Source organism: Perissodus microlepis, chromosome 5 (genome assembly GCF_051167445.1).
Source record: "Perissodus microlepis isolate ML-2025 ecotype Zambia chromosome 5, ASM5116744v1, whole genome shotgun sequence".
NCBI classification, from domain to species: Eukaryota; Metazoa; Chordata; class Actinopteri; order Cichliformes; family Cichlidae; genus Perissodus; species Perissodus microlepis.
In genome coordinates, this window is record NC_140465.1 from 31,364,695 (window position 1) to 31,383,783 (window position 19,089).

At 41.2% G+C, this 19,089-nt stretch overlaps 2 protein-coding genes across 2 annotated transcripts; one reads left to right on the forward strand and one right to left on the reverse strand.

The window, feature by feature from the left end:
• Positions 1–154: 154 nt before the first annotated feature.
• Positions 155–16,731, forward strand: ppp4r1l (protein phosphatase 4, regulatory subunit 1-like). The gene is made up of 20 exons (XM_084929386.1): positions 155–254; positions 2,931–2,975; positions 3,245–3,374; positions 4,714–4,820; positions 4,926–5,068; positions 5,183–5,329; positions 6,144–6,251; positions 6,756–6,821; positions 7,069–7,227; positions 7,700–7,824; positions 8,374–8,879; positions 8,964–9,274; positions 10,212–10,298; positions 10,435–10,620; positions 11,371–11,532; positions 11,747–11,847; positions 12,070–12,190; positions 12,613–12,747; positions 13,916–14,057; positions 14,474–16,731. Exons 1-20 carry the CDS (start codon positions 248–250, stop codon positions 14,617–14,619), a joined length of 2,934 nt encoding a protein of 977 aa, XP_084785512.1. The 5' UTR covers positions 155–247; the 3' UTR covers positions 14,620–16,731.
• On the reverse strand, positions 15,864–18,727 carry bcdin3d (BCDIN3 domain containing). Its single transcript, XM_084929387.1, has 2 exons — positions 18,446–18,727; positions 15,864–18,048 (listed from the first exon to the last, which is right to left on the reverse strand). Exons 1-2 carry the CDS (start codon positions 18,647–18,649, stop codon positions 17,509–17,511), a joined length of 744 nt encoding a protein of 247 aa, XP_084785513.1. The 5' UTR covers positions 18,650–18,727; the 3' UTR covers positions 15,864–17,508.
• Between the last annotated feature and the right edge of the window lie 362 nt (positions 18,728–19,089).

Consider the following 19,089-nt stretch of genomic DNA (forward strand, 5'->3'; position numbering starts at 1 on the left):
CCTTTTTTTTCTTTTGGAGATACACAAAGCCCTCCCCACAGGCGCTATTTAAATCTCACTTACGTCGAGTTTTTGCACGAGATGAGTAACGATTTTCGATATAGTTGTTTAATACGTAATTAACCAGTGAAAAGCAGCATCAGGAAGTACTTTCAGGAAGTAGTTTGCCTCAGTGTTTGAGTGACAGCTGTGCGGCGGTGACAGCCCACACGGGACGGTAGCCCGCAGAGCCGAGCCGACGCTCAAGATGGCAGGTAATGGCACTTTTTAACCCGAGTTTTCTTAAATATTTTGGCGCTGTGCTGGCATTTGTAAAGCGTTTTCGGGCAGTTGAGGTTTGTAGTAGTTAAATAACGGCATCTGCTCCACTTCCTGTGTAGTACTGCCGGACGAAGTGGGAGAGAAGTCAAGCGAAAGGGCTGGACAAGCCATGTTAGCAAACTTAGCAGCATCTAGCAGGCTAAGCTAACGAAAGCTCCTTACGGGGTATCGAAATGGGTGACTTTGGGACTACACTGAATCATATATTTGCTCATTGCATGTAGATTACTTTTTTAGTCTCTTCAGACCTCGGTGGGAGAATACTATGACCCGTGTTTATTATCGATCTGTTATCATAGCAAACGCGAGCGAGTTGACCTAGCCAACGTTAGCCGAGTTGCTAAAGTCATGATCAGCCATAAGCTGACCAAATCCTGTTTTACATCACAACAAAGGCGCGATGTTGTTCTGTGCCAGCGTGGTTTTTTGGGGTGTTGTTATATATATTATGCCGTTGATTATTCTACTCATGAAACGCCTCGTTTAATGTGTGATTTCGAGGTAGGCACTGTATTATATTTAGAGCACATTCCCTTGCTTGCTCAGCTGTAAACACTGGCTTCTCCTCATGGGACTTATTTCTGGTCTCTTCCGTTGACTACAAACCCCCCATCTGCTATTGTCCTATATCGAGGGCTGGGTGGTATTGAAAATAAACAGTGAGAGAAGGTCTTCTTGTGCTAGATAACGTGATTACTCACACATTTGTTTTTGAAAATGTGCTAATTTGTAAATAGGGGGGAAAGAACTTTAAATGCATTTAGCGTAGGGCTGTAAATATAATTTTAAGGCATCTGGATTATTTTTATGGACTTGGTACTTACTACCATTAAACGAATAAATCCCAACCAAAATAGAATTCGACTTTTATCAAAAAATAAATAAATCTGATAATTACCTGTTCATAGTTCATAGTTCATATATATGGTAGATTCGAAGATATTTATATATGTTAAGGAACGAATATATAAATTAAACTGAATTGATCAGCTCAGGTCTTGCAGTTTGGAGAGGCATTGAGGCAAGACTCTAATGGTTTGGACATGCAGAGGAGGGGATGGTGAATATGCTAGATAAACGAAGTTAAAGATGGATCTGCGAGGCAGGGGGGGAAGAAGACCACAGACAAGCTACATGGATGTAGTGAAGGAGGACATGTATGGTTGATGTGAAAGGAGGCTGGTTAGAGATAGTGTGAGATGAAGACAGATGGCGTGCTGTGGCGACCCATGATGAAAAAAAAAAATCTATCTATCTATCTATCTATCTCAAAAATACAGTTTTTACATTGCATTTTGCAAACTACTTGGCAGTTTATCATGACTACGTCTTTTGACTCTGCTGCATGTGATGCGGAAAGTGCTGAGCTGAGCCAACAGCGTAGCTGCTGTGCTGGAGAAACTGTTATGACAGCAATTCTGAATTATTGAGCCGTGTTTTTATATCGGCACATATCAGACAATACAAGCGCAGACCAGTATGACGCATATGAGACGGGTGACATGCCGATCTGGCCATATTCAAGATGTTTGGCATTATTCAATATGAATTGCTTGAAACCTCTGATATTGAGCCAGTGGAAAAAATAAAAACAAATAACTAAAATATCAGCTTGAATGGAGTGATAGGGTAAAGTTTAACCTGGAAATTGAATTTTCCATCAAGTAATTCTGCAATCATTAATCATGACCGTGTTATGTCTTTTTGCAACATGAAACACAAACAAAGTGTGTTCAGTGCTGTGGTTGGCTGCAATTGAATGCACAATGAGGGTTGGATTTATTGTATTAGGTACACCAAGCTAAAAAGAATGCAGTCCGATACAACCTTATACATTTTGTCATAATTAAGGATTTAATGTTCAGTTTAAGATGATCAAACTGTGTGTGCAGTTTGGAGGATGAAGGCCTTCATGTTATGCTATATGCATTGTAATACATGATTGTTAAATCCATTTTCATCTGCGAGGATTGTCAGAAAAATAAATGCATTAGCATTTAATAGAGTGCAGTTTAAATAACACCAAACTGACAATTGAATGATCTCACATCATGATAATAACCTGCATTTTTCATCTGTGCTTTTATGGATGTGCACTTGACCATTGCTTATTAACTAAAGAAAACTGTGCAATGAAGCAGCAAATGAAATTCTAAATTATTCTTGATCAAGAAAATTGGGGGTGGATATCAATTAGTTTGTTTCTTTAATTGATTGAAAAAGGCTTGCACAAGATTAAAATGTGTGAAAGCCCCAATTGCCAGTTTGTGGTCATTGTTTTTGCCAACACTGATGAATGGATGCTATTCTGATGAATTGCACAGTTTGGTACCTGTTTTTAACTGGAGTCCGATCTCAGCTCCCTTTGCTAATCACTGTGATAAGTATTGATTGGATTTGCTTCTCCTCCAGGCCATAGCAGTGACAATATCATTTGAATGCATCAAGTTTCGCTTTCACCAAGAGATGACATTAGGGAGACTACTGTGATTTATTGCTAGGAGACTTTGCCCCCTCTTAGTAATTGACTTACTCTAAATGTGCCATTCAGATAAGAGATGGTTCCTCCGCCATGGATCCCTACCTCACTAACTGCCTTGTTATTGCAGGTCTATCTTTATACTTTGAAGATGGCCATGATGATCTGGATGATTGTAAGTATGCCAATAACACTGCACTAAAAATAGCGTACTATTGTAGAATTATTTAATTCCATATAACAGGAGCTTTGTTCAGCAGGGTCCTAGATGGAAACACTTTAAAAAAGATCTATATATTTAAAGCTAGTTGACTCAGTACCTTTAGCCTGGCACTCTCACTACTGTTTTACCCGTTGGCCATCATTTAGGCCCTTAGTATTTTAAGGCGTTTGAATAGTCATCCAGTATGTATATCTAAAATCATCTTTATTTTGTTCCCACAGTTGGATTTGATGACTATGGTACAGAGTGCGACGGTATCCGCATCACAGCCTTCCTGGATGCAGGACAAGATAACCTTACTCCTCTCGGGAGGCTAGAGAAATATGCTTTCAGCGAGAATGTCTTCAACAGGTAAGCAGAGGCCCGTGGTCAAGCTGCTCATGCATTAGTCTGCAAAAGCAAAGAAAATTTGTGGATAAGTTGCCACACCATATTCTGCAATGTAAACACTGAGCAATAAATATTTTATGACTGAAAACTGACCTGCTGGCTTTGACCACAACTCAGATCTCACTTTACTACAATATTCTACAGCTACTAGAGCTGTCTTTGGTATTTGAAGCTCACTTAAATTATTTTAAACCAGTGGCTGCTATAAGGAACGTTGGAAGTAATTGTATGTATACTAAAATGCTTCAGTTTAGCTACTGTTTCCAAAATGTCTTTCCAAAGCTATCTTCACAGTAATGTATGTTTTCTCTTCTGAGCTGTCCTTCCATCCACAAGATGTCCATGTAAATTTTCTCACTTAAAGCTTGTGTGTGGTAGTTGTATCAAAATTACAAAGGTATTTTATTTCCCGTATTTGATATAAAGTAAAATTTATTTTGTTTTTTCCTAACTTAAAGAAGGATGAATTGACTTTGTTGGGTTTTGATGGCTAATGTGAACAGGTGCCTGGTCATCCAAACTTAGCAGCAAAACTGTAGACATGTCGGCATGATAAGAATGTGTGCCAATAGCATTACAACAAATTGTGAAGGTCTTATCATCAAGGAAACGTGCAAATCAATGGAGGGGAGCGAGGAAACATCTGTTAAAAGTCACTTCTTGTATAAAAATCTTTGAGGAAATGTAGCCAGATATTGAGACAAACTTTTCATCAACTTTTCTCAGTTGGGAAATAGTTGCTTAAAAGACTTGTGGCAACATAAGGTTGCACTGAGATAGCCTTTTGTTTTCTGGCCTTCATTCATAAGTCATCTCTAAGCCTTTTGTTATGGGGTTTTTTGTTTTGTTTTTTTAAACCCGTACTGTGAAGGAAGACCTAAAGACTTAACATAGAGCCCTGTGTGGAGGTTGGCTGTCTGGCTTTAGAGTGATTATTGTAATCCCTCTCTGTTATATGTTTAAAGGATATTTAGTTTAAGGTCTGTTTTTCTGTTATCAGTGTATAAAGGGGAGGTATTTAGTCTGAAACAGGTCAGGTGGGTAAAAAAACAAAGTAGGATAATCAGAGGTGTCTCCAACCTCAAAAGCTGCTTGTGTCTCTACACGAACGCCTTACATTCCAGTCTTTATGCTTTTCATGCTCAGCTTTGCAGGGTTAAACCTCTGCTGTCATTTCCTAATGCACGTGTGTGTAATGCACTTGACAGCTCTGTCAGTGCGGTGTGTCACGCTGTGTGCTTTTGAAACTTGTAGGTATTGGCAGGCAGTCCACTAACTTTAAGCTCCCATTGCTTTCTAGGCAAATCGTGGCTCGTGGCCTGCTTGATGTGCTTCGAGAGTTCAGTGACAATGAAAATGACTTTATCAGTGTCATGGAGACTGTTGCGAGAATGTCGGAAGATGGAGGTAGCTGTATTTTCGTTTTCACAGTATGTAGCTGTGGTTGCAGTTTATTCTATTTTATTTTTTAATGTGGTGCATTAATGAAATATTGCAATTTGTGTAACTAAGAGCCCACAGTCCGAGCTGAGCTGATGGAGCAGATTCCTAACATCGCCATGTTTTTGCATGAGAGTCGGCCCAACTTCCCTGCTGCTTTCTCGAGATACTTGGTACCAATTGTTGTCCGGTATCTCACTGATCCGAATAACCAGGTAAGTCTGTAGACTTAAAGAAAACAAAAATAAGGTAATTGCAGAAATTCATATAAATTGGTATTGTTTGTTTGCCTTGTTTTGTTTTTAACCTCTGACCCTCGTATTTTTAAGGTGCGGAAGACGAGTCAGGCAGCACTGCTCGTCCTGCTGGAGCAGGGCCTCATCTCTAAAGCTGACATGGAGACCAAAGTTTGTCCAGTTCTACTCGACCTCACAGAACCGAGCAGTGACGATGACTACAAAATTGAGGCAGTGGCTGTAAGACAACACTGCATTTTTAAGCAAAATGTTTAAAGAAATGTTGTAGTGGTTCTCAAACTGTGGGGCGTGGATCACCAGGAGAAAAGCGGGGAGTTAAACTACGTAAACTTTTATGTAAAATAACCTCTGTTTAAATCAAATTCAAGTTGAACCCTGTTTTGTGTGGTTATGATCAAGAATAGTAAAATATAAAAATTGTGATATGTGGAGCACACCAGAGGAATGTTTTAGTATTGTAGCTGGAGATTGGGCTTGATGTAGTACGGCAGAATAAAAACACTAAACTGGATTTAGGCTACAGGTGTAGGTGTGACTTAGCAGTTAAACCTGTGAAGTTCTGCCCAGGTAGAAACCTTCAGTGGTGTCTTTTTATTACGTTCTGGGACAAGTTTTCTAAATAGTTTAAAATTAGTAAATAACGACAGCAATATCATTGTACAGCATAATTTAATCTAAAGGTACCAAAGTTAAGTGGATTTTTTCTTCTTTTTTTTATTAGTGGCACTTTTAGCACATAAGCTATTCACTAACTTATTTAACTCAAATCAGTATTTTTTTTTAAACCAGATTCATCCTCCTGAAACCTTTTGTCATATAAACACAAACCCCTTCCTTTACTATTTACTCTTAATACCCCAATTTTTATTTATTTTTTGTTCCCTTTCAACCTCAGTGCACATCTTATTTCTCTGTGAGGTTTTCTGTTAATTTCGTGGTTCAAGGTTAATAAAATGAACCATTGCTGAGTAAACCGAGACGCACTCGGAGCTTGTGATGGGACTAAACTCTGTTCTTGTTCTTCTCTGTACAGATCATGTGTAAAGTTGTCACCATGTTGAGCAAAGACACAGTGGAGCACCTGTTGCTGCCACGTTTCTGTGAACTGTGCAGTGATGCCAGACTCTTCCAAGTGCGCAAGGTAACGAGCTCAACCCGAAGGTATCTTTAAAACTCCGAGATGACTTAAAGCAGATGTTTAGACTGAAGTCACAACTTTGACAGTAAAAATTTAATTGTGGTTCTGCTGTTCTATTAGTGTAAATCCAATCACTTGTTGAGCTAACTTTAATTCGTTTATATGCGGTAACTTAGCTTACACTGCGCTGTTGTGTTTTCAGTGTGGAGTTTTAATTGGCTGGCGTAACTGGTGCCAGTTGGGGAACATGATTTAGGAGCCGTAAAGGTAGTTTAACTTGGCAGATAGCTTGTTATAGAAACTTGTATAAAAAGCATTTTATAAAGCAATCTGCCTCAAGGCTGCACTCTGAATGAATCATACAAATCAGTACAGGTTCCTATTTGTGATATTGGGACTCAACTCTTTTTAAGATGCTGTTTCTTGGTACCTTCTTATTCATACAGGAACATTTTTTTCCAGTTTTACTCTTATCACAGAGACATTGGTATCATTTTTGTATTACAGGTGTGTGCAGCCAATTTTGGAGAATTTTGTTCAATTGTAGGCCAGGAGGCCACAGAAAAACTGCTGGTAAGATGCCCAATACTGTTTTTCTCACAGATTCAGTGTGTAATTTTATGCTATTATGCAAGATGAAAGTTTAGTACTGTGTCCTTGAAGCTTTTCTTTAGATGTGCCTTATGAATTCGCATAAAGTGCCTTATGCTGTGTTAAACTGTTGTGTAATCAGAATGGTGTTATGTAAGGTTTGCACGTCAGTAGTTTCTTCATGGTTTAGGGTTTCAGGCTGTACTGATGTGACTTTATTTTGACATAGATGCCCAAGTTCTTCGACCTGTGCTCAGACAGCCTTTGGGGCATCAGGAAAGCCTGTGCCGAGTGCTTCATGATGGTCTCAAATTCCACCTCTCCAGAGGTGCGGCGCTCCAAATTGTCCCCCCTGTTCATCAGCCTCATCAGTGACCAGTCCCGCTGGGTAAGACACACAAATACACGAGGACAGAGAGGAAAATAACTTGGAAATGGAAGAAGGGGGAAAAAAGGGATTTTGTTAAAATTACAATAATAATCAAGTGTAACGTCCTGAGTGGTGTGATGAAATTAGGGCAGTTGTTGCTTGGAGCTATCTTACATCCATCTTCCCTGTGTTTTGATGCGGTATGCTTGCAACTTGTCAGACGTTCAAACTGGGACTTGAAATCAGAGTGTTGTCCTTTTGATGTGTCTAAAATTAAGAGTAGAATACACATTTTCTTCTGTGTAGCAGCACAGGATCATCATCTAACCAGATCCACAAGCTTTAGGTGTGTGTGTGTCTTTTTGTGTCTGAGCTTGCAGTTTGTGTACTATCTTTTGAGGGTATTTCTTTCCTCATCGTTTCTAAGACTGATAAAATTTGAATGATTGGCACAGTGAGCAAGACAAATTTCTATATACTCCACTTTCAGGTACGACAGGCGGCTTTCCAGTCTCTGGGGCGCTTCATCTCCACCTTTGCTAACCCATCCAGCACAGGCCTTCACTTCAGAGAGGATGGTGCACTACTAGAGGTCCCCAGATGTACATCTGACAGGTAAGATCACCTGTTTATCACTGCTATAACAAGAAGCATTAAGAGACTCAAAAATGTGTTCTTTTGTCATGTCCACATAGTTTAAGACAAAATGCGTATGTCTTGAGTCGTGTCTTCTTAGGTCTGGATGTTTAGGCCATTAAGTAAGCTGTGAAATGTAGTTCAGGCTGTGATTATATCCACATGCAGGAGGTTTGAGTTTGGTCTTGGCACAGACGCTTCTGACTGTTGCATCATCAGTTAAGTGAATCATGGTTTGAATTCACTGGGTGTGACCTGAATGGTTCAGTTTTCTTTTCATTTTTTATCAGTTTTTATGTGGAGGGGAAAAAATGTCAAATAAATGGAACAGATTGTATTTTTTTTTTTAATTTTATTTTTTTTCATGAATCCTCAATCTTCCATTAAGCTTTTAAGTGTGCTGCTGTTTACAACTTAAAAAAAAATCTGTCCGAGGTAAAAGGCAATTGGAAACATTTAACTGCTGGCTTTGAATGGATGCACCTACTCAAAGTTATCTGCAATTTCTTTTTCTCTTCCTCATTTCAGCGACTGTTCCCTAAACTCCTTGAACTGCTCTGACATTAGCAGCTGCCACACAGAAAGAACCATCACCCACACGCCTCCAAACCAGGACGGGCGCGCCACGCCATCACCAGAACATGTGTCAACAGCTGACAGCGAGGAATTGCACAACTTTGATAACAGCCACACCTTAGTCCCTGAAGAGGTGCATGGCGGTTTCACCCACACAAACAGCAGTGATAGCCCGACAGCTACAAACAACGCTAAGAACACGAAAGAAGCGGAACAGACAGACGAGAACTTTAATTCTTTTCACTATTGGAGGTCTCCTTTACCTGACATCAGCGGGGAACTGGAGATGCTAAGTTGTCAAAAAATGGAAGAGGTGAAGGAGGAAAAGAGAGAAGAAGAGGAACCTACAGAGAATTGTAATGATTCCAAGTCTAACCATGGCAAACAAGCTACCAGCGACCAGATCCAGAAGGTTTTGGACTGTTTGCAGCCACACATGGATGACCCCGATGTACAAGGTAAGGATACGCAGGTAGAATATCTTTTGTCTTTTTGTACTGAACTGGCATGTAGATTCAGCTTTGCATGTAATTCGCCTCCAGCTCAAGTTCAAGTGTTGTCGGCAGCTCTAAAGGCAGCCCAGCTCGACAGTCCGACAGACGACAGCCCGACTGAACCCCAGCCAGAGCTTCAGCCAGAGCTTCAGACTGAAAACGGCGCAGACAGCCCTTCTGCAGAGAGTGAAAGTTTGGAGGTTCAGTCAGAGATACAGGTGCAATCCACAGACGAAGAGCAAATGTCAAAAACTCCCGCATCCTCAGAGTCGTGCCCCATCCAGGAGCAAGGAGACGAGGAAACGCAGACGGAGCCACTGGAGAACCAGGAGCAGTCTCCTCCCAACTCCCCCGTTCTGGTACGAGCCAGTGACTGTCAACTAATGTGACTGTTCTGTCTTGTGGCATCACTGATGATCAGAACATGCATTTCTGTGTATTTTCATTCGTGAAGTTAATGTTTGTTCTGCAGGATTTGATAAAGAAATTAAATGCCAAATCACGTCAGCATTTTTTCCCATTACTTTACATTTTAGCTTATAATTCCATAAAAATTATAGAAAGAAACCCAACACTCAGTGATTCATTCCCTTGTGAGCAAGCTTTTGGTTGCTGGAGGCTTTTTCCTCCTCGCTGCCACCAGACAGCGAGGAGGAAAAAGCCTCCAGCAGAGCCAGGCTCAGGAAGGGTGGTTGTCTGCCACGACTAGCCGGGGGGTGGATGGGAGGAGAGAGAAGGGGGGAAAAAAAAAAAAAAGAAGGATGTAAAGATGTGAAGCTTTTAGGAAAGGACACAAACTGAACAGCCAGCTTCTTGTGCTGCTTAACCCCAGCTTGGAGTTGCATTTTTATTGAGGAGCTGCAAGTCAGGTTAAGATTGCTGTAGCTCAAAGCAAAAAGGCACTGCATAATTTTATATCGCTGTGCTAGTGTTGTTGCTATAAAATTATGATCAGTGTTGCTCTAGGAGGTCTGCTGGATCTGACCGCTCAAGTTATTTGCATTGTCATAGGTTTGCAGCTCAGGGGAAGAGATTGCACTGGGCAGTTAGAAAGGCTTTAATACATTAACATTGTGAAAGGCTCAGTTTAAACTAGAAACTGTTTTTTACTTTACGTAATCAAGTGTCTCAACTCCAGCATGGGTGCGTCTGATATCAAAGGCTCCAGAGCTACATTGTAACTGTTTTTACAAACAGCTGTAACTGATTTCGACCTGGTATGAATTGCTTTTCTCCAGTACTTGGTGTACGTCTGCGATCATTAACAGTATCTGTGTGAATTTGTCATTTCCTCAGGAGTCTGAACTAATTGAGAGTATGGAAGAGGAGGGAAAGGATGACTCGCCTCACAGTCCATTATCTGAGGATAAGCCTAAGGTCCAGGTGAGTCAGCAATGATATTTTCCAACCTAGAAATATTGATCGCCATCTAAGAGTTGGTATTGATTAGCACTGACATGGATTAGTCGCTATGCTTGCCTGCTGCTCTGAGTGCAAACGCATTAATCTTCGTTTCCAGAACGTGATCCCGCAGCAGCTGCTGGATCAGTACCTCTCTATGACGGACCCGGCCCGCGCCCAGACAGTGGACACGGAGATCGCCAAACACTGTGCCTTCAGCCTGCCGGGGGTGGCGCTTACTCTGGGTCGCCAGAACTGGCACTGCCTCAAAGATACATATGAAACGCTCGCTACTGATGTGCAGGTAGTAATGCAAACATGAAAGGAAGCACAGGGGTATTTTGGGATTAGATTTGCTGTTTGACTCTAATAGGACAAACGACACCGCATGAGAAATCTAAGCTGCCACACTAAGCTGTCACTAACTGACAAAGAATATGTTGTTTGGATTTTGGAGCTCTGGGATTTCTGCCAGACGTTGAGAGCTACTGTGCCGTGTCAGTGGTCAGCTAACTGGAAGCAGACTCCATGCAGTGTTGAATTTTTATATGCTTCTTATTAGGAAGAGAAGGCAAGAACACAAACAATGACTAAACTTTATTTTGATGGATGGCTCTTAAGCATTTCAAGACTACTAAAGTAAATTCTGGATGTGTCACGCGTGGGGTTTTTTTTTTTTTTTTTTTTTTTTTTGGATTTTTTTTCGACCACAGTGTTGATCTGGTGGCTTAAGATCTCAACATGTTCCTCTCATGAGTGTCAGTTTCTGAATGACATTTAAATGAGACCTTAACGCAACAGTGTTGGTGTACTTCAAGAGCAGTGATTGTGACAGCACTCACACTGTTACCCTTTATTTCCTCACAGCACTGAATGTCTCTATAAGCATTAATGTAAGGTTGATGCTTTTCAGTGGTTTAAGTTTTTCTTAGTAATTTGATTGTGTTTTTTGATGTGGAAAAAGAAGCTAAAAGGATGTTTTATAAGCCGCTTCCTTGTTCATGGATGGTGTTATAATCCTTTTATGGCCCTTTCTCTCCTCCCTCGCTCTCAGTGGAAGGTGCGGCGTACACTGGCTTTTTCCATACACGAGTTGGCGGTTATCCTGGGGGACCAGCTGACAGCAGCTGATCTGGTACCCATCTTCAACGGTTTCCTCAAAGACTTGGATGAGGTCCGCATTGGCGTGCTCAAACACCTTTATGACTTCCTGAAGGTAAGATTACAGGTTCACTTACTTCTGGATCAAGTAAGATATAACTTTGGTTCGGCTGTGTTGACATTCACACTTCTGAAATGCTTTGTTTTTACAGCTCTTTGATTTTGAGCACACTCGGTGGCAGAATTTTGTCATTTCCAGTAAAAACAGGAGCCATATTGATAGGCTAGCTCTCTAATTGATCTGCTCTGTGTTCATCTTGTTGTTGTAGCTGCTGCACGCAGACAAGAGGAGAGAATATCTGTACCAGCTGCAGGAGTTCATGGTGACGGACAACAGTCGCAACTGGAGATTTAGATACGAGCTGGCAGAGTATGTCGTCTTTTCTTCCTACTGTCAGGATGAAAAGCTGGAAACACATTTAACTTTAAGCTAACACTCGTTCAGATAGGCTCACATTGTTTTACCGTTTAATTCTGCTCTTGCTGTTTGATTTAACTTCATTGCTCTTAAATTGTGATTCACTTTTTGGTTGATTGTACTAGCATGTACCGTATATTTGAGTGAAGCACTCTGCTCCTTTCCCCTCTGCAGACAGCTGATCCTGATCATAGAGCTGTACAGCCACTATGACGTGTATGATTACCTCAGAGAGATAGCGCTCACACTCTGCTCTGATAAAGTCTCCGAGGTCAGGTGGATCTCTTACAAACTGGTAAGCTTACTTTTTTTTGTTTGTTTGTTTGTATTTAAAAACCTTCCACCCTGGATGATTTTAATGATGATTGGTGGGGGGCAGCTTTGGCAGCTTGTAACACATAGCGAGGTCAGCAGAAACTCTGGAAACTTTAGAGGAAATGAATCACTCAAATGGAAGTGTTCATGCGTTGCCTGTGACTGATGAAGTAACGTCCTGATGGCTGTGTTTGATCATCTTGGCTCATCTCCAAGGACACAGTACAGTCGACAGATTAACTGAGGGGAAACCTGTACCGCCAGGTTCTTATTTGTGTAACAGAGACAAATTCATAATCATGCTAAATATAGATTGGCTTTTCCTTTTAGATGAACTGCAGAGGAAAAAAAATGTATTTATTTTTTCCTCAGCGACTCACTCGTCAACTCTTGTGTTCTCAGGTGGTGGAGATCCTGCAGAAGCTTTATGCTTGCGGGGCTGATGACCTTGGCCTGAACTTCATCAACGAGCTCACTGTTAGATTCTGCCACTGTCCCAAGTGGGTGGGGAGGCAGGCCTTTGCCTTTATCTGCCAGGTGGGTAATGCTCATCTCAAGTGTCACAGTTCTCTCGGCTTTAAATGTCTGTAACTGCATCAGTGACTGTCCATGCTGCTGCTGGGAAATGGAATAAAATAAATAAAGTGACAAACCAGATGCCATTTGGAGCTTTGAGGTAAAACAGCCTTCAAGCTGCATATACACGAAGTGTTGAAGCCGACAGCCGGTCACTTAAGGATATTCCAGGCTCTGGTTGCCTAGATAACCTTCTAGATTTAGTCCTGGTCAGATGGCAATCAATGATATCCTGTGTGCTCACTGGTGACCTCTTCAGACACTCACCTGGAAATTGTTTATCTCTGGTCCCACCCATTTCCTGTCACCTGTGGTTACGTGACCGATAGTCACTGGACGTCATGGAATGTCATTCACTTGTCGGCTTGTCACTTCCTGTTAGGACAAAGCTGAAGTGCCATTTATAAAAGTTTTTTGGGGGAGGGGTGTCCCCAAGGAGGTTTTAGTCAGACCCAGTAGAAAAATCACAAACTATATAATAGAATTATTCCCTTAAAACTACTTTTGTTAATTGGAGTTACAATTACTGAAGCAGAGCAGGCATTTAGTTTATCAGATGAACAGGAAATAACAGGAAAATTGCAGACCAATCACAGTTACCCCCCTCAATCCCCAAAAGGCTTGTTCTGACCAAGTGGGAAAAAAACAGTTATTGTTCCTGGATAATGTATAATTTACTTTCCTCAATAAAAACCTTTGTCCATTTGAATGCAGTGAAAATTTGCCTTAAGCGTGTCTCTTAATGTAAACAAATGAAAAACAACAAAAAAAACATAAGCATGTACATGTCACACGTATATAAACCTCATTATGAATTGTTAATCATGTTAATGTTTAATGTAATATACATTACATTACAATTCATGTTGTGGTTTTTAAATTGTTATGATGAAATGTGAACTTTCTCCTGGTGTGTGATTGTTTTAAATGGACAGACAATACATGCAATAGCAGTGGTTGTTTCATGTCATGTTCACGTCGCATAAGAGATGTGCAGTGACATGAGCCTGTTTGTCAGCTTTTCTGTGTGGTCAGATGCTTTCGTTATGTTGCTGCATCACCCTCACTGAGTGCATTTTGACTCACTACTTCCTGCATTTGGTTTGCTCTTGCCAAATATTTTCCATAGGCCGTAGTGGAGGAGGATTGCATGCCCATGGAGCAGTTCAGTCAGCATCTACTGCCCAGCCTGCTCAGCCTCTCATCAGACCCCGTGGCAAACGTCCGCGTCCTGGTAGCCAAGGCTCTACGACAGAGCGTGATGGAGAAAGGTAATCCATAAAAAAACTGACCATCTAAAGGTTTTCATACTTCATCAAGAAAAAGTACGGGGCATAATTGTAAAGCTGTCAGCATTCGGTTTTACAAAGTTAACCAACAGCATGGCGTGAGATGTTGGTACACTTGTAGATTTTTGAGCTTTGGGCAGAATCAGGGGCGTCATTTTTTTCCCCCCCCTCTGTTATCATCATAAGCTTTTGGTCATAACATACTTCTCCCTTTGAGTGTATTAAATATGTTTTTATGTTGGTAACTATATTGAGCTCTGAGATTTATGTGAGTCGGTGTTGTGACACTGAAGTTGCGGTTGCTTTGTTTCTTAAAGTCAAAGTTACTCTTTGAGCACAAGCTCTGGTCATTTGCTCATAACTTTTGACTCTTCCCACTAACTGAGTTTTGTGTCCAGCGTACTTCAAGGAGCCGGGCTGTGCTTGCGCTGACGAGCTGGAAGAGACCGTGATGGCTCTGCAGTCCGACAAGGACCGGGACGTCCGCTTCTTTGCCAGTCTGGACCCAAACAAAGGCTTGATAGACACAGCCCCCCTGATCTAGCCTCGGCTCTCCCCCTCCAAGCCCTGTTACAGCCCACCTGCCTGTCTTACCTACCTGTTTGTTTGACTGACACCCAGTCAGTTGTAAACTGCAACACCAGCACCTGACCAGATTCCCCAGCCGCTCGCCTGCTGGACAGATTCACACCGACGACCACTTGAGAAACGATGGCAGATGTTCAGGTTGCTACATTAAAAGTATGAGCATGCTCAAACACCACAGCTCTGTCTCTGGTTGGGCAATACAAAGCGCACATTACCTTCACAGCAACAACAATGAGGAGAAGAATAAAGGAAAAAAAAAAAAAAAAAAAGAGCAAACTTGTGAATTTTCATAAGATGAGCAGGACTCAGACGTCAGCTGGACTGCTTTGCGTCAAGCTGCCGTATTTTACACCTGAACTTTCCCTCTGCCTCCTCCACACTAACATCGACTCAGTCCCCAAACACAGACTTGTAAAACTACGACAGGCTCTCTGTCTCCAAAGCTAATTCTAAGCTTGACTATGAAATTGAGTTTTTGTTCTTGTGTTTTTGTTTTTTTTTTTTTCTTGTGAATTTCTTAACGAACAAGCGGGCGAGGCCTGCCTGACTCTGATGTGTGCACTAACTCAGGGGGACTCATCTGAATCTCAACAGCATTATTAGCTTACACATTAAGCAGAAGCTCCTGGATCCCTCATGGAAAGAAAACAAAAAACAAAACAAAAAAATCTCCAGCAGTCTGAGCAGCAGACCAGCCAAACCAAGTAGCTCTGCTGGTGTCTCGCGCCTCAGTTCATCTTAAATGCCTGTTGTCTCAGACATCCTTTTGTCTTCTAAGATGTCCTCTGGGTTATTGTCTGTTCACTTCTAGCTTCTCATGTTTCTCCCCCTCTCTTTCACCTGGTCTTCATGGGCCACTAAAACCACTACTGCTGCACAGAAGTAAATGCGATTCTGCCACTCAGCGTAACTCAATTAAATTCATATCTTTTATAAAATAACAATGACCTAATGAACTTTTGATTGCTTCCCTGCTCCGTGTCTGTTAACCAAAAATGTGACACAAACTGTCTCCCAAAGAGCAGGAGGCTGATGAAATACCTCTGCTTGGACATGACTGGCCAGTGTGAGGAGCATCTGTGGTTCAAACAGGCTCTGAATGTCCTCAGTTGGTGATTTATTTTATTTTTTTCCCTGTGATGTTAACTCAGACATTAATAACAAGGGCTCATGAAATGACACAGGGTGATGCAAAACTCAGAGAGAAGAGGAAGAAAGCAAGAACATTGATGGATGATTTTTTTTTTTTTTGCATGTTTTTTTCCCCCTCAAACTTTGTGTGTGTGTGATTGTGTGCGCGTGTGTTTAAAGGTCCATTTCACTTAAGGTCGACCTCCTGATATTGAGTTGTGACCATGGTGGTGTTCAGTGGATCCGACTGACCGGTTGTAAATTAGAAAATAGGAACGGCAGTGTTAGTAGGCTAAAAAGATGCCTGATCATTGTTTCCCTGTCTCGGTGGAATTATTTCAAGTATGAGATTTTTCAGAATTTTGGACAGCTTTGAACCTGTGGAAAAAACATTATGGAACCAAGGCCAGTGTAGTCGGGTTTTCACCCGGTTTGAGATGTGTTATAAATATTGGGAGCAGTCACCAAGTCACTTTGTGTAGTCTCTCGAGCTTGTCTGTTCTTCCTCTTGTATATGGTAACCCCCCCCCGTTTTTTTTTTTTTTTTTTTTTTTTTTTTTCTGTTTTTAGCTTAGAAATAAGTTGAAAACTTAAATCGATTGTGGTGTGTGAGCTTTGCATCTCAAGTCTTTCTTCCTTTGAAAGGAGAGCTCACTGCAGTAATGGCGGTGTCCACTCATCTCGTCTGTCTGCAATTTGTGTCCCATCTCTTTTTTTTTTTTTTTTTTTTTTTTTTTTTTTAAATGTAGTAGAACAGTTAATATATACATTTTATGAGAATTATTTTTCTTTTTCAATTATGCACCACTGTTCAAAGATTTTATATCCTAACTTTACAAAATTTACAACCTTTGTAATATTCAATGGTTTCTTTTAAAAAGACATTTTATGTAATGTTATTTTTAGTATTCTGTAATTAAAATGATGAAAATTACAATGCTGTGTTGGTTGCGTTGTTTTGCCGTTGTTTGCTGTGGTTCAGTCATACAAGGTTAGATTAATCTGTTGTCCAACATTTAAATGTTAGTTAATGGCTAAAACATTTCCTGGAAATGAACAACAAAGGTTTGAACCACGTAAACAACTGAGCAATCTGATATTAGATGTTTAGATCTCAGCCTATACTGATTTATATGGAGTAAAAGGAAAATCTGACAACTAGTATCAGCTGATGTTCTTATACACTCAGTGGCTAACAGACTAACAAAACATTAGAAAAACATTGCCTGGTCTGAGTCTTATTTCTGCTGCAACATTTAGAAGAAAGGGTCAGAATTTGGAAGAAATCATAGATCCATCGTTAAGGGTGGTGGTGAAATCGTGCGGGAGGATATGACTCCAGCACAATGATCCATCTGCCATGAAGAAATAAGACTGGGCTGAATATTAAATGTGTACAAAAAAGCGCATTTGATAGTACAGGCTTGATTTCAGGATGCTGTAGCTAGAAGTGTTTTGGACTGATGATGTCATTAAAGCTGTAATGTGTAAATTGCCACAAATTTCTACCACTTATCCCCCAACACACACAGGTACATATACACTTGCTTGCACTCTTAAGAGCACAAAGTCTATTTATTATCACTTCTTTAAAATCTTTAGATTTGAAGCAGCAATTTTCTTTAAAAGAAACAAACTAATTGCTGATTAATATCAATCTGTCTTTATGGTTTCTGCTGTCCTTCCTGCCGATGGGAACTCCTGACAGAGCCCCTCACGTCTTTCTGAAAAGCAGCAGCTTACGGTCCCATGCAGTGCTGCCAAAGCTCTGGATTAGCTCCATGCCACAGTGTCTTTCTAGGTGTTCCCTGGCATGATCTGCCACATCCCCTCGGATCTTCAGGGTCTTAAAGTGGTCAAAGTCCGAGCGTCCCAGCTTCCTCAGCCGCCGGGCTGAAGAGCGATAACACTTCCAGGGCTGGGCCTCCAGCAGAAGGTGCTGGCTCATGGAGGACAGGCGAGAGAGCAGCTGCAGCAGGCCCAAGTCTCCATGGTTTAAATGGACCCACATGGTCACAGCTAGACACAGACACAAGTGGAAGTGAGAGCAGCCGTGCAGGCTGAGGTAGTCCTGCAGCTGGTTGGTGTCTTTGGTGATGTCGAGAGGGATGAAGGTGATTCTGCTTGGCAGAGGGTTTATCTCCTCCGCTCGCTGAACTAGAGTTTCATCCAAGTCGAAGCCCAGGAGGTGAACTTTCCTCCTATCAGACTGTTCCTCAGGCACCAGATGTTTGTAGAAAGCTACGCTCAGTTCCTGCCGTTCAGTAGGTGAAAGGAAAAAAAGAGGACAGCTGTTATAGAGCTGACAATTTAAAGTGATCCTTCAAGATCAGCCTCTAAATCTGTTTTAAAGTGTCTCTGAGGAAGGTTTTTAAAGATATAACGTAACCAGAGCTTACGTAATGGGTGTGATCCCTTATATCCAAACCTGTGATAAGTCATTCAACTTAAACAAATATGGTATGAGGACAGAAATTTACATTTAATTATTAGTCTGGATTATAAAAATGAGTCTAAACGCAAATATGAGCATTTATGCATAATCGAGAACATATCAAAAAGTCCTGCCTATTTAAAGGGGGACACTTAGGGGAAATATGGCCCAAATCATTAGTATGTATGCATGAAAAAAACAACAGAGGTGGACTTACCCCTGAGTTACAGCCCACGTCCAGGATCAGCGTGGTCTCATCACTGTATCCTAAATCCCTGAGCAGAGCCGGTGGAATCAGACTCAGGCGGTTCTCCGGAGGGTTGAAGCTGTAATAATTTATGAAGTTACCGTAAGGAGCGGCGCCAGGATCGTTTATTTCATCGTCAGCATCAGCCTTGCTGTTCTTCGAACAGGTTGCCATTGTAATATGTGCGTCTCCTAAATGACTCCGGGTAGAAAACAGTGCTGACCGAACTGTTAACTTTATTTAGTTAATTATTTAAAGTTAAATAATATCAAACTAAACTCCTTTTAAGTAAGATCGTTTATACAAAGTACCAAAATGGCTATATATAGCTAGCATATGACCGATAATGACGCTGATTTTTTTTAAGTGAACAGTGTTGAACAGTTTCAACAGTTGACAACAAACTATTGAAGTCTAGCACAGCTGTTTAATGGAACTTACTTACTCAAGGGCTCTGGGTTCTAGGAGGCAGGGGAGAGCCAAGGTGGCAACAAGCTGACGTTCAGCCTGACGCTATGGTAACGGTAGCCTCTGATACTGTCTGTGCGTCTACAACAGGGATGTCAAACTCATTTTACACAGTGGGACACATATACAGCTCAGTCTGATCTATA

Excerpts from the sequence above, each read along its gene's own strand:
- ppp4r1l (XM_084929386.1), top strand. Across the intron at positions 7,825-8,373 it reads CCCAGATGTACATCTGACAG|CGACTGTTCCCTAAACTCCT; the intron begins GTAAGATCACCT and ends TCCTCATTTCAG. Across the intron at positions 8,880-8,963 it reads GGATGACCCCGATGTACAAG|CTCAAGTTCAAGTGTTGTCG; the intron begins GTAAGGATACGC and ends ATTCGCCTCCAG.
- bcdin3d (XM_084929387.1), bottom strand. The coding sequence starts at position 18,649 with ATGGCAACCTGTTCGAAGAACAGCAAGGCTGATGCTGACGATGAAATA. Across the intron at positions 18,049-18,445 it reads ACGTGGGCTGTAACTCAGGG|GAACTGAGCGTAGCTTTCTA; the intron begins GTAAGTCCACCT and ends ACTGAACGGCAG.